This window comes from Phascolarctos cinereus, unplaced genomic scaffold (assembly GCF_003287225.1).
Source record: "Phascolarctos cinereus isolate Bilbo 61053 unplaced genomic scaffold, phaCin_HiC Scaffold_726;HRSCAF=1367, whole genome shotgun sequence".
NCBI lineage: Eukaryota > Metazoa > Chordata > Mammalia > Diprotodontia > Phascolarctidae > Phascolarctos > Phascolarctos cinereus.
Window position 1 is genome coordinate 70,826,877 of NW_027556098.1, and position 14,944 is coordinate 70,841,820.

General features: G+C 36.7%; 1 protein-coding gene across 1 annotated transcript in view; it reads left to right on the forward strand.

The window, feature by feature from the left end:
* The window catches only part of DMD (dystrophin), a 1,828,382-nt gene that overhangs the window by 1,459,864 nt on the left and 353,574 nt on the right, over positions 1 to 14,944 (forward strand). Inside the window, 1 exon segment of the mRNA XM_078146592.1 lies at positions 5,051 to 5,197. Within this exon segment, the coding sequence (XP_078002718.1) occupies positions 5,051 to 5,197 (147 nt within the window).

A 14,944-nucleotide genomic window follows, 5' to 3' on the forward strand; every position in this document is an offset into this window, starting at 1 on the left:
TGAAGAAAAGAATGAACCTAAGGTCTAAAGAAAATGATAAGGAAGCAGATGGAATGAAGATAACAGTTGTTCAGGAAGCAAGATTTTAAAGAATATAAATGAAAAGGTTGTTGCTAAGCACTTATTGAGTTCTGTCAATCTGCTAAATTTACCCCAGAGGAAAGAGCAAAAAAAAAATAATAGAATGTAAACTCCTTGACATCAGGAACTGTTTCACATGTGTGTTCATATTTCTGCTGTCAAGCATATAGTTCCTACTTCATAATTGTTGAGTCGAATTGAATTAAGAGAATGAAAGTAATTGACATGGCACTATTCGACAGCAAATTTACAAATACATTTACTCAGAATAGAATCTTGGGGGGCAGCTAGGTGGCACACTGAATAGAGCACCGGCCCTGAAGTCAGGAGGACCTGAGTTCAAATCCGGCCTCTGACCAAACACTTGACACTTACTAGCTGTGTGACCCTGGGTAAGTCACTTAACCCCAATTGCCTAAAAGCAATAAAATAAAATAAAATAAAATAAAATGAAATGAAATAAAATAAAATAAAAAAGAATAGAATCTTGGGTTTAAGAGGCACCACAAGTATCATGTAGCCAAAACTACAGATATTAGTAGTTAGTCCTCAAAGATGCATATTGTGTAACCTGTAAATTCCTTCAAACTCTGAGAGGGAATCTCCCTCAACCACATTCCCACAAAGTAGTCATCCAGAATTTACTGAAAGACTTCTGCCTCCTAATTCACCCTCTTTGCATGCTTGGGTAACTGTAATTATTTGGAAATTTCTCCCTATATCACCCTAAAACTGCCTTTCTAAAAGTCCTATTCCTTCCCTTCAGTTCCATAGAGTATATGGTGGAGATTGATATGAGGTAAAATTTGGCAGGTTATATGTGGCCAGATTGTCAAGGACCTTAAATGCCAAACAAAGAGCTCAAGATTTACTTGACAAAAGGTAGTAACATTTTTGAGCAGAGGAGTGATACTACTATATTAACAAGATTAGTCTGGTAGAGGTGAATAAACTTTGGAGGGTTAGGATTGGGAAGGAGACCAATCAGATGACTGTTGTTATAGTGACAACGTAGCGCTCAAAAGTGGTGGCAATGGGAATACAAAGAAGGAAATGGGGCTAAGAGACATTGAAAAGGCAGAATCAAGAAGACTTAACAACTGATTGGCCCTGGATGGGGAAGAATACAAGATTTCAAAATGACAGACAGAATGAACAATGGTGCCACAAATGGAAATAATGAACACACAAGCTAGATAATAATAGTACCTAGATCTCAGATTTTTTTTTTGTGAGGATAAAGTGTTGATAATGCTTGTAAAGCAATTTACCCACTTTAAGGCACTATATAAATATTAACTATTTAAAAAGGAAAAGATAACAAGCTCAGTATTGTACATATTGAATTTTAAGTGCTGGAGTAATGTTCTGACAGAATTGTACTGTAGATAGATGGTAATTTTACTGGTGTCCTATATCTTTCCTCCCTTTCGTGGCCAAACTCTTTGAGAACACCATTTACAGTAGGGGTATCAACTACCTTTCTACTTATTCTATTCTTAATTCTCTACAATCTGCCTTCTGACTTCACAGTTCAACCAAAATTGCCCTCTCCCAAGTTATTAATGATAATACTTGCCAAATCAGATAGGTAGAAGAAGAATCAAGAGAGACTGGTTTCCTGAAAATCTGCAAAGGAGAGTATCAAGGAAGAAAGAGTATTAACAGTGCCAAAGGCTGCAGAGAGGTCAAGGAGAATGAGGTCTGAGGAAAAAGTCATCAAATTTGGCAACTTAAGAAACCAACAGTAACTGGAGAGGGCAGTTTTGATGCAATGATAAGGTCAAAAGCTGGATTCTAAGGGATTAAGAAGAAAGTTGAGAGGACAGAGAATAAAGGCAACTATTATAGATATGCTCCTTGAGGAGTTTAACTGCAATAGAGAGAAGAGATACGGGACAATATCAGGGATAAAGGGGTTAAGCAAGGGGTTTTTCAGCATGGGGAAGATATGAACATGTTTGTAGACAGTATGGAATGAGTCAGTAGACAAGAGATTGAAAGGGTGAAAGGGTTGGGATGACAGCGGGAGGAATCTGTTGGAGGAGATGGAGCAGAATGCTATCACTTGAGCAAGTAGAGGGGTTAGCCTTGGTAAAGAGTGAGGCCATTTTATCATGTGAGATAGGTGAAGAATGAGATAGTGGCAGAAGACTTCTGAGTAATAGGATAAGAGGAAGAAGATAAAAGAATAGGATAGAAGAAGAAGCTCAACAAATGGCCTCAGTTTTTCCCATAAAATATGAGGTAAGGTTCTTGGAAGAAAGAGTGGAGGGGTAGGGAGAGCTATCGGAGGCTTGAGGAGGGATGAAAAGAGAGGGATAGTGAGGTTTTAAGGGAGGTAGAGTGGGATTGCCTAGCAGCAGTGAGGACCCGGATGAAGTTATATAACATAAATTTATAGTTCACCCAGTCAGAATGGTTACATGATTTTCTCTGTCCTCATTAAGCAGTACGTTTATGGGAGAGAAAGCAGAGAATACTGAGAGTGATTCAAAGCTGAGGCTTGGCTGGGCATAATTGGCGATGTGCTAAGTAGGCAAGAGATTCAAAAGAGCATGATGGTGTAGGGTTGAATTGGTTCACCAAGGAATCAAGATGGGCAGAAGAGGAGAGAGTGACTAATGCAGGGGAGATGACATTTAAATTTAAATCTGGCATTTAAAACCCTTCACATCTGGCCCTTTCCAGCTTTATAAAACATACCCTTCACATACACTATGGTCCAGCCAAAATGACCTTCTTAACTATTTCTCAGTATGGCATCTAGGTGGTACAGTGGATAGAGTGCTGGGCTTGGAGTCAAGAGACCTAGGGTCAAATCTAGCCTCAGATACTTGCTAGCTTGTGTTGCTGGGCAAGTCCCTTAAGCTCTGTCTGCAGTTTCCTCAACTGTGAAAGGGAGATAATAATAACACCTACCTCCCAGGATTGTTGTGAGGATGAAATGAAATAATAATTGCTCAGCATAGTGCCTGGCACAGAGTAGGTACTTAATAAATACTCTTTTCCTTTTTTCCTTTCCTTCCTGCTCAACATTGTCTTCCTCATCTCAATTCTCCAAGCCTTTACGCTGATTCCTCCCAGAAGCCCTCATTTCTTTTAAGGTTCAAATCAAGTCTTTCCTATTCCTTCAGCTACTAGTACCTTCTCCTCACAAAAATTACCTTGTTTATTTAGTATATATCCCTATCATCTCACCTGAAGCTCTTTGGATGCATAAAATTTCATTTTTGTCATTATATTTCCAGAGCCTTGATTAGTGTCTGGGACCCAGTAGGCACTTAATGCATAATTGTTGCTTGACCAAGCAGGATAGTTGGCAATGTCAAAAGCTACAGTCAAAGCTAAGGACTCAAGAGAAAAGCCATTGGATTTGTTGTTTAAGTCATTAATGTCCTTTGGAAGAGAAGTTTTAGTAATTAGAAAGCTAACTTAAGTAGAAGCCAGACTGCAAGGGATTGAAGAGAAAGGAGGTAGGAAAGAAATGAAGACGTCTGGTATAAACTTTTTTTAATTTATGAAAGAGTGGAAAATAGAATGATACTTGAATGAAAAAGAAAGACCAAAAGAAGGCCTTCCTCTTCCTTTTTAGGATTGAGGACACCTGAGAATATTTATAAGAAACAGAGGACCTACAAGAGGGACAGATTCTGTGGGGAAAGTGATGATTTCAGTTTTGGATATATTCATTTTGAGATGCCAGAAGGTCATCAAAAAAATTCGTTATGAGTTGGCCTGTCTAATCTTTGGCTTGGTATATCAAGCTCTTAGGTTTTATTATATTTTCTCATTTAAAATATAATAATACCTAAGTGCTTGGTACGTGTTGATTGTGGAACTTCTTACCAGAATAAAGTTAACAATGCCTTCCAACTTTAGAAACACATATGGAGATTCTTTGAAAGAAAGAAAGAAAGAAAGAAAGAAAGAAAGAAAGAAAGAAAGAAAGAAAGAAAGAAAGAAAGAAAGAAAGAAAGAAAGAAAGAAGAAAAAAGAAGAAAGAAAGAAAGAAAGGAGGGAGGGAGGGAGGGAGGGAGGGAGGAAGGAAGGAAGGAAGGAAGGAAGGAAGGAAGGAAGGAAGGAAGGAAGGAAGGAAGGAAGGAAGGAAGGAAGGAAGGAAGGAAGGAAGGAAGGAAGGAAGGAAGGAAGGAAGGAAGGAAGGAAGAAAGAAAAAGAAAGAGAAAAAGAAAGAAAGAGAGAGAGAAAGGAAGGAAGTCTAGGATAGACTATACTTTGTCAATATATACAGTGAATGAAATGGAGAAGAAACACCCATACCAGATTAAGCAAGCAAGGGCAGCATATCACCAAGTAAATTATGCTGTCCTTGTGCACAGGCATTACATTACACAAACTGTTCTTCTAAGTGAGAGAATTTGTCCCTTAGAAATTGCTCATTGGTACATTTGGACACTATGTATCATGTTAAAGATCCGTAAATGTCACCATAGTGGGGTTAGATGTGATGCATTGTAATATCTTCTCCAAATCTGCATAGAATTCTTCTTCTCAACAGATTGTCATGATGCATTGCTTTAGAAGCCCTACTAGAGTACTTCAGGGACACTCTGAGATGCCTCATGGGAATCTCCCTAAATCATCATCACATGGACAGAAATATCAAGAGACTAGGATATCATATTTTTGGACATGACAAAAAAGAACCCTTAAGTGAAACTTTTTATGTTTATGGTATAGAGTTTTTCTGCCAATATTTTGTGATTTATTGTACCTCTTTATTATGAAAAGTAAAGTTGACATATTCCTGTTTCAATAATGAAACAGGTGGGCTTCTCAATCTAGCATCATCTCACCATTCCATAAGTTCCTCATAAGGAGATTCTCATTATTGTTGCTGCATCATCATTAAGTGAACAACCCGGGAACTTACTCCCTTTCAATATAGTCATACCTATATGCTGGCAGCATTTACGTTTCCCAACTTGTCCTGGATTGTTTCCTGCAGGCTCTCCGAGGAGAAATCGCCCCTCTTGAAGAAAATGTAAACCACGTCAATGGCCTTGCCCGGCAGCTCACAACGTCTGGCATTCAGCTTTCCCCGTATAATCTCAACAGTCTGGAAGACCTGAATACCAGGTGGAAACTTCTGCTGGTAAGCTTTCTGTGATCATTTTTGCCATTCTACACTAGAAAACAGGAAAACATTCACTTCATTTTATCTTTGTGGTAACATTTTGCAAAAGAAGACCCTCAGAATCACTTGGAAAACTTCTACATTCCTAAATTTTGAAGGGGTTAAGGTAATCTCCAAGCCTAATAATAGCACCCTTTTAGTGACTATCTCATCATCTCTCAAACTAGCACTTAATATTTTGCAAAAAAAAAAAAAATAGCATACTATAATAAGATAAATGAATTGGTGACATCAAGTTACACTTATCTTTTTGTCTTGAGGTTGATAAAGCACTTTTTTATCTAAAATCTAATTTGTAAATTATAGTGTAAAAAATCTAATTTGTACCATATTTAATAATGATGTTGGCTGCCCAACCCATTGGGCATCAGGTATCTCAATACCCATAAATGGACGCTTTTTACAATTTTATTGTAATAAATGGAGTGGGTTTTTCCCCCACAAGTGTAATCACGTCCCCATCTGGATGGATTATTGGCAGGGAGACAGGACCAGAAAGAAGTACGTATGGCCTTCAGTCCTCTTGAGCATACAACTACTACCCCATATGTCCATTCCAACAACTTCCCAAGGTCTATAATGAAAAATGTACATCTGCTGTCAGTATTAATAACTGATATTTATTTGCATGAGGCTTTACAAAGCAGTTACTTCACCCCTCCTCTATGAGATAGTACAAATATTATCATTGCCAATTTTCAGATGAGGAAACTGAGGATCAGAAAGTATAAGAGACTGTCCACACTTACATAGCTAATAAGTGTCAGATCTAAGTAATATCTTCTGATTCCATATCCATTGTTCTTGTCATTAAACTCTTCTAACAATAACAGATGCTGCCAGTTTCAGCTGAGTGATTGTCTGCATTATCCTGCTTTAAACTCATAATGGGAGAGGATGCCTAGAACAATGCTTGTGCTTTCACAGTTTCACGGAGTGTGATATTGTGTGCTCTTGAGGGTGGAAGAGAAAGGCAGGAAGGATGTGTGCTTTCAAGGCTTTAATGAAAAAATGATGAACCAGATCTCTTTTTCTATCAAGAGTCCATTTATGGGTATAGCTCAAAGTCCTACCAAAAAAAAATAGTAGATCTTTAATAAATAAAAAATTTTGTAAATCTGATATACCCTGTAAGATCCTGAACAATTTAAGTCTTGTAGGTGATAGAAGGTCATGATGCATTTGTACGATTAATTATTTTAAGTTCTGTTGACAAAAGTGTGACAGCTAAATGCTTCGTTACATGCCTTTCTGTGTCTGTGTTATCCATACTCTGTTTAACTGTTGTATACTATTAAATTCTTATCAGTACAATCCTTAATATATTTTCCATTTCAAACATAAATAAGAAAAGCAATAACTGTCCAAAGAAAATCAATGGCTACATTTGTTTCATTCAAGTACATTTGAACTATAACTTAGAATTTGTTCAGACAGCTAAAAAGCTATATTCATTTTTAGAATGAGGTACAACATTTGCAATAGGAACCTATAAATTCACAAATGATGCTAAAAGATTGTGACTTGTACAAAATCAACACTGAGATAGTTTTTCTAGGTGCATTATTTATTTAGATATTATGTTTTAGAAAATATTAGTAATTTGGCTTCCAGGAGCCAAGACAGCAGAGTGAAAAGGTAGTCGCTCTCACATTCCCCTATCAACCTCTGAAAACCCAGAAAATATCACCCCAGAAAAAAACCTTGGAACAGCTGAACTAGAAGAAAGAGGGGAGCAGCAGTGCAATACCCCAGCAAACGGGTCTCCCAGTGCCTCAGCAAAAATAAGGGAGGCAGAACTACAAGGGGCCCCAGGCGGATAAGTACCCTGTGCATTCATCTGAAAAGAGGTGAAGAAAACAAGCTAAAGGCTACCTAAAGCCCGGGCCTTGCTGATTCCAAGCCAGCACCAGGTAAGCTGTCAGAGCCCTGCAGCCTCCAGTTGTGAAGAAATCCTGAAGCCCAGGGGTAGAGCAGGCACACACCAACACCTGCACCTCCAAGGGCCTCAGTGAGGGTGGGGGAACCAGTGGAAACCAGCTCAGAAAACCACCAGGTATCTCAGCACTCGACTGCAAAGGAATCTCCTGGTGCATTAGCAGAAAGGAGGGAGACAACACTGCAGGGGACCCCAGGCAAATAAATACCCTGCAGTACCCATCTAAAAGGAGCTGAAGAAAGCTAAAGGAAAGGAAAAGCAGGCAACCTAGAATTGCCTGAAAGTTCCAGCCTTGCTGATTCTAGCCCAACAGGAGGTAAGTTGCCAGAAACCTACAGCCTCCAATTCCCAGCATAAGAGGCCCCAGAACGCAAAGCCAGTGACCAAGACTTAGGCTCCCAACACAAGAAGCTTGGGTCAGTACCCTCTGTTCCCCAGCAGGAAAGCTCAATCTCTTTAAAAGCCAGGGAATGAAGAAACACCGTGAATAAAAAGAAACGTACCATAGATTCATATTATGAGAAGAGTGAAGATCAAGACAGAAATTCTGAAGAGGACAACATTGTCAACAAACCCACATCTGCAACAACAAAAGGGAATATGAACTGGTCTGAAGCCCAAAAAGCCTTCTTAGAAGAGCTCAAGAAGGATTTTAATACTCAAATGAGAGAGGTAGAAGAGTCCTTAAAAATACAATTGGCCAATTGGAAAAAAAATACACTGAGGAAAACAAGTCCCTAAAAAACACAATTGGCCAGTTGAAGAAGGAAGGACAAAAACTAACAGAAGAGTACACTGAAGAAAACAAGTCCCTAAAAAACACAATTGGCCAGTTGAAGAAGGAAGTACAAAAACTAACAGAAGAAAACAATCTGTTAAAAACTAGAATTGGACAAATGGAAACTAATGTCTCTATGACAGAGCAAGAATCAGTCAAACAGAAACAAAAAAATGAAAAAATAGATGAAAATGTAAAACACCTTATCAGTAAAACAACCGACCTGGAAAATTGATCCAGGAGAGACAATTTAAAAAGTATTGGACTACCTGAAAATCATGATGAAAAAAAGAGCCTGGACAGTATCTTTCAGGAAATCATAAAGGAAAACTGCCCAGAAGTCCTAGAACCAGAAGGGAAAATCACCACCTGAAAGAGATCCCAAATTGACAACACCAAGGAATATAATAGCAAGATTCCAAAATTACCAGATGAAAGAGAAGGTGCTGCAAGCAGCCAGAAAGAAAAAAATTTAAATATCATGGAACCACAGTCAGGATTACACAGGACCTTGCAGCTTCTACATTAAAAGACCGCAGGGCATGGAACATGATATTCCGTAAGGCAAAGGAGCTTGGAATGCAGCCAAGGATCAATTACCCAGCAAAAATCAGCATCATTTTTCAAGGAAGGAGGTGGATATTCAACGAAATAGGAGACTTCCAAACTTTCCTGATAAAAAGACCAGAGCTCAACAAAAAATTTGATCTTCAAGTACAGGACTCAAGAAGGACTTAAAAAGGTAAGTGGGACAGAAGGATACAATATGTTGTTAATAAGGGGGGGTGCTGTTTAAACCCCTACAAGGGAATATAAGACTTGCAACCCTTGAGAACTGTATTGTTATTACACCTTGTTAAAGGAGTATACATAAAGAGGGTGGATATTAGTTGACTTTGATGTAATGATAAAAAAAATCTAATCAAGTGGGTTAAATGGATCCAAATAAGTGGATCAATCTGATCTTAGAAAATGTACTGAGAAAGGAGGAGGCAGACAAGGGTAAATTACATTACAGGAAAAGACACAAAATCCTATTACAGCAGAGGGAAAGAAGGGGGGGAGCATTGTTTGAACCTTACTCTCATCAGATTTGGCTCAAGAAGGGCATAATATAATCAGTTAGGTATAGAAATCTAACTTGCCCTATAGGCAGTAGGAGGGAAAAGGGGAAAGAAAAGGGCAGGGGGAAAGAAGGGAGGGAAGAAGCAGTAAGACTAAAGGGGAAGAAAACGGAAAGGGATAATAAAAGGGGGAAGGGACTGAAGGAGGGTGGTCAAAAGCAAAACACTAGTGAAGGGGGAAAGGAAAAAGGAGAAAGAAAAGCATAAATAGGGGGAAAAGGATGGAGAAAAAGACACAGATAGTAATCATAACTGTGAATGTGAATGGGATGAACTCTCCCATAAAATGGAAACGGATTGCAGAATGGATTAAAAACCATAATCCTACAATATGTTGTTTACAGGAAACACATTTGAAAAAGAGTGACACATACAGGGTAAAGGTAAAAGGCTGGAGCAGAATATATTATGCGTCAGCTGAAGAAAAAAGCAGGGGTAGCAATCCTGATCTCAGACAAAGCAAAAGCAAAAATAGATCTAATCAAAAGAGATAAGGAAGGAAACTACATCCTGCTAAAAGGCACCATAGACAATGAAGTAATATCATTACTAAACATATATGCACCAAATGGTATAGCATCCAAATTCTTACAGGAGAAGTTCAGGGAGTTACAGGAAGAAATAGACAGCAAAACTATACTAGTGGGGGACCTGAACCTCCCCTCTGCACTAGATAAGTCTAACCACAAAATAAACAAGAAAGAAGTTAAGGAGGTGAATAGAACATTAGAAAAGTTAGGTATGATAGACCTCTGGAGAAAACTGAATGGGGATAGAAAGGAATATACTTTTTTCTCGCAGTACATGGCACATACACAAAAATTGACCATGTACTAGGGCATAAAAACCTCACAATCCAATGCAGAAAGGCAGAAATATTAAATGCATCCTTTTCAGATCATGATGCAATAAAAATTATATGTAATAAAGGGCCATGGAAAGATAGACTAAAAAATAATTGGAAACTAAATAATCTAATCCTAAAAAATGATTGGGTCAAACAACAAATCATAGAAACAATCAATAATTTCATTCAAGAGAATGACAATAATGAGACAACATACCAAAACCTATGGGATGCAGGAAAGCAGTTCTTAGGGGAAGTTTTATATCTCTAAATGCTTACATAAATAAAATAGAAAAAGAGGAGATTAATGAATTGGGCATACAACTAAAAAAACTAGAAAAAGAACAAATTAAAAATCCTCAACTAAACACCAAATTAGAAATATTGAAAACCAAAGGAAAAATTAAAAATTGAAATTAAGAAAACTATTGAACTAATAAATAAAACTAAGAGATGGTTTTATGAAAAAACCAATAAAATAGATAAGCCTTTGGTTAATTTAATTAAAAAAAAGAAAGAAGAAAACCAAATTACTAGTATCAAGAATGAAAAGGGTGAAGCTACCACCAAGGAAGAGGAAATTAAAACAATAATTAGGAATTATTTTGCCCAACTATATGCCAACAAATTTGACAATCTTAGTGAAATGGATACATATTTACAAAAATATAAATTGCCCAGATTAACAAAGAGGAAGTAAAATACTTAAATAACCCCATCTCAGAAAAAGAAATTGAACAAGCCATTGATGAACTCCCTAGGAAAAAATCTCCAGGGCCAGATGGATTTACATGAATTCTATCAAACATTTAAAGAACAATTAATTCCAATACTATATAGACTATTTGGGAAAATAGGTGAAGAAGGAGTCTTACCAAATTCTTTTTATGATACAAATATGGTGTTGATACCTAAACCAGGAAGAGTCAAAATAGAGAAAGAAAATTATAGACCAATTTCTCTAATGAATATAGATGCAAAAATTTTAAACAAAATACTATAAGTAGATTGCAGCAACTTATCACAAGAATAATACACTATGACCAGGTAGGATTTATACCAGGAATGCAGGGTTGGTTCAATATTAGGAAAACTATCAGCATCATTGAGCATATCAACAACAAAACCAACAGAAACCACATGAATCTCATCATGATCAATAATGCAGAAAAAGCTTTTGATAAAATACAACACCCATTCCTATTAAAACACTAGAAAGCATAGGTATAAATGGAGTCTTCCTTAAAATAATAAATAGCATTATCTAAAACCTTCAGCAAGCATTATATGTAATGGGGACAGGCTAGAAGCATTTCCAATAAGATCAGGGGTGAAACAAGGATGTCCATTATCACCACTGTTATTCAATATTGTACTGGAAACCTTAGCTTTAGCAATAAGAGAAGAAAAAGAAATTGAAGGCATTAGAATAGGCAAAGAAGAAACAAAGCTATCACTCTTTGCAGATGACATGATGATATACTTAGAGAATCCTAGAGAATCAAGTAAAAAACTACTTGAAATAATAAACAACTTTAGCAAAGTTGCAGGCTATAAAATAAACCCACATAAATCATGGCATTTCTATATATTACCAACAAAGCCCAACAGCAAGAGATAGAAAGAGAAATCCATTTAAACTTACTGTAGACATTATAAAATATTTAGGAGTCTACCTCCTGAAACAAACCCAGGAACTCTATGAACACAATTACAAAACACTTTTCACACAAATAAAATCAGATCTAAATAATTGGAAAAACATCAGTTGCTCATGGGTAGGCCGAGCTAATATAATAAAAATGACAATCCTACCTAAGCTAATTTACTTATTCAGTGCCATACCAATCAAACTACCAAAAAATTATTTTATGGAGTTAGAAAAAATAATAACAAGATTCATTTGGAAAAACAAAAGGTCCAGAATATCAAAGGAACTAATGAAAAGAAATGCAGGGGAAGGTGGCCTAGCAATTCCAGATCTTAAATTGTATTATAAAGCAGCAATCATCAAAACTCTTGGTACTGGCTAAGAAATAGGGAGGTGGATCAGTGAATAGGTTAAATATGCAAGACACAGTAGTCAATGACTATAGTAATCTATTATTTGATAAACCCAAAGACCCCAGCTTCAGGGATAAGAACCCACTCTTTGAAAAAAACTGCTGGGAAAACTGGAAAAGAGTATGGCAGAAACTAGGCATAGACCCAAATCTCACACCATATACCAAAATAAAGTCAAAATGGGTTCATGACTTAGATATAAAGGCTGATACCATAAGTAAACTGGGAGAACAAGGAATAGTTACCTATCAGATCTATGGAGAACAGAAGAATTCATGACCAAACAGGAGATAGAGAACATTATGAAAAGCAAAATGGATAATTTTGATTACATTAAATTGAAAAGTTTTTGCACAAACAAAGCCAATGCAACTAAGATTAGAAGGAAGGTAGAAAATTGGGAAAGAATTTTTTAACCAGTGTCTCTGATAAAGGCCTCATTTCTAAAATATATAGAGAATTAAGACAAATTTATAAGAACACAAGCCATTCCCCAATTGATAAATGGTCAAAGGATATGAACAGACAGTTCTCAGATGAAGAAATTAAAGCCATCTATAGTCATATGAAAAAATGCTCTAAATCGTTATTGATTAGAGAAATGCAAATCAAAACAACTCTGAGGTACCACATCACACCTATCAGATTGGCCAACATGACAAAACAGGAAAATGATAAATGTTGGAGAAGATGTGGGAAAATTGGAACACTAATACATTGTTGGTGGAGTTGTGAAATGATCCAACCATTTTGGAGAACAATTTGGAACTATGCCCAAAGGGCTACAAAAATGTGCATACCCTTTGATCCAGCAATAGCACTTCTAGGGCTATATCCCAAAGAGATCAAACAAATGGGAAAAGGACCCACATGTACAAAAATATTCATAGCAGCTCTTTTTGTGGTGGCAAAGAATTGGAAATTGAGAGGATGCCCATCAATTGGGGAATGGCTGAGCAAGTTGTGGTATATGAATGTAATAGAATACTATTGTGCTATAAGAAATGATGAACAGGCTGACTTCAGTAAAACCTGGAAAGACTTATATGGTCTGATGCTGAAGTGAGCAGAACCAAGAGGACTTTGTACACAAAAACAGCCATGGTATGCAATGACTAAGATTGTTGAACTGAACCTTTATCAGCATTATGAGGACCTAAGACATCTCCAGAGGCCTCAGGATGGAAAATGCTGTCCACATCCAAAGAAAGAACTATGGAAGTTGAATTGCTATCACTTATTTTTACCTTCTGTTGAGTTTTGTTTCGTCTTTCTGATGGTTCCTCCTATTGGTTTTAATTTTTACTTACAACTTCACTAATGTGAAAATATGTTTAATAGAAATGTAAATGTAAAGCCTATATCAGATTGTGCACCATCTTGGGGGGGGAGGGGGAGAAAAATTTTCAACTCAAAAGCATATGGAAGTGATTGTTGATAAATCAAAATAAATTAATAAAATTTTTTTAAAAAGAATGATAACTCAAAAAAAAGAAAAAGAAAATATTGGTAATTTAATGTGAATCCATTCTTTAAAATTACTGAGAACTTGGTTGAAAGTACAAGGAAATAAGGTATCTGGGTGCCAGCTAAAGGCAAACATACAATGAAATAAGGTTCAATTTTTTTTTGAAGTTGCTTCTAGGTCATTCCTCTATTTTATGTTATTGACATACCTTTGAGTCTAGTCTCCACACTTCTTCCCAAGGACACATGCCCCTATATGCTACTTGGATGGTTTTTTATATAGTAACCGAAATATTTTGGCAGAATATAAGCCAGAGCTATGGGTATGGGTAGCCAGGTCTTAATGACCAAAGCAGTGTACATCCAAATTAAATATTTCATCAAAATGAATGGTGGAAGCCATCTGTTTCCATTTTTGTCTTTCTATCCTTAGCACTTAGAACATACTGTAAATTTGCAAAAAAAAAAAATGCTTGTTGAATTCGATCGGTTGTCAAGGTATGTTTTTTAATTCTCACTGAAATCAGTACTCATTAAGATAGCTGAACTTCTTGGTTTGACATGAGTTGCCTCCATCTGGACACTCAGCAGTGGCTACTGGGAAAATCTTACCTAGTTTGATCACAGGAATGATAAATGCCAAGCCCTGAGATCTAACTGCCATTGCGATACAAGTGTTACATTATAGGTCCTTGGGGAAAGAATATAGATAGTTTTAGAATATTTTCACCTACAAACTACTTTAGATATAAAAAGAATTGTCCATGCAAAACTTCTTTTTTCATTCAGTTCAAACAAAGTGATGCAGCAGAAAAAAGTATACTATTTGAAGTCACGAGACCTGGGTTTGAATTCCACATGCCAAGTTTATTAACTGTGTGACTGCAGACAGTTCACTCCTCTAGGAGTCTCAGTTTCTTCATCTTTAAAATGTGAATAATAATATTTGTATGTACTCCTTCACCAAATTGTTAAAAGGAAAGTACCATGTAAACTATAAAAACAAGCAAATGTAAACTATGTGGGGCAGCTAACTAGCACAGTAGATAGAGCACAGGGCTTGGAATCAGGAAGATTCATGAGTTCAGATCTAGCCTCAGTCACTTCCTAGCTGTGTGACCCCGGGCAGGTCATTTAACCTTGTTTGTCTCAGTTTCCTCATCTGTAAAATGAACTGGAGAAGGAAATAGCAAAGCCCCTCCAGTATCTTTACCAAAAAAAGCTCAAATGGGTCATGAAGAGTTAGTTGGACATGACTGAAACAACACAACAAAATGTAAACTATCATTACTGGATCTTCCATTTTGTATGTCCGTGACACTTGATGAAATGCATTGTATGTATTTCCCTTGGTAAAAATTTATAAGACATATTGATTATTCACTGATGAAACTAGGGCCATAGTTTGATTCTTCTGTAGCTCAGTTAAATCATTCACATTCAAAGCTTTATTCTCAGCCAACTATCACACAAATGTGTGCTTTTT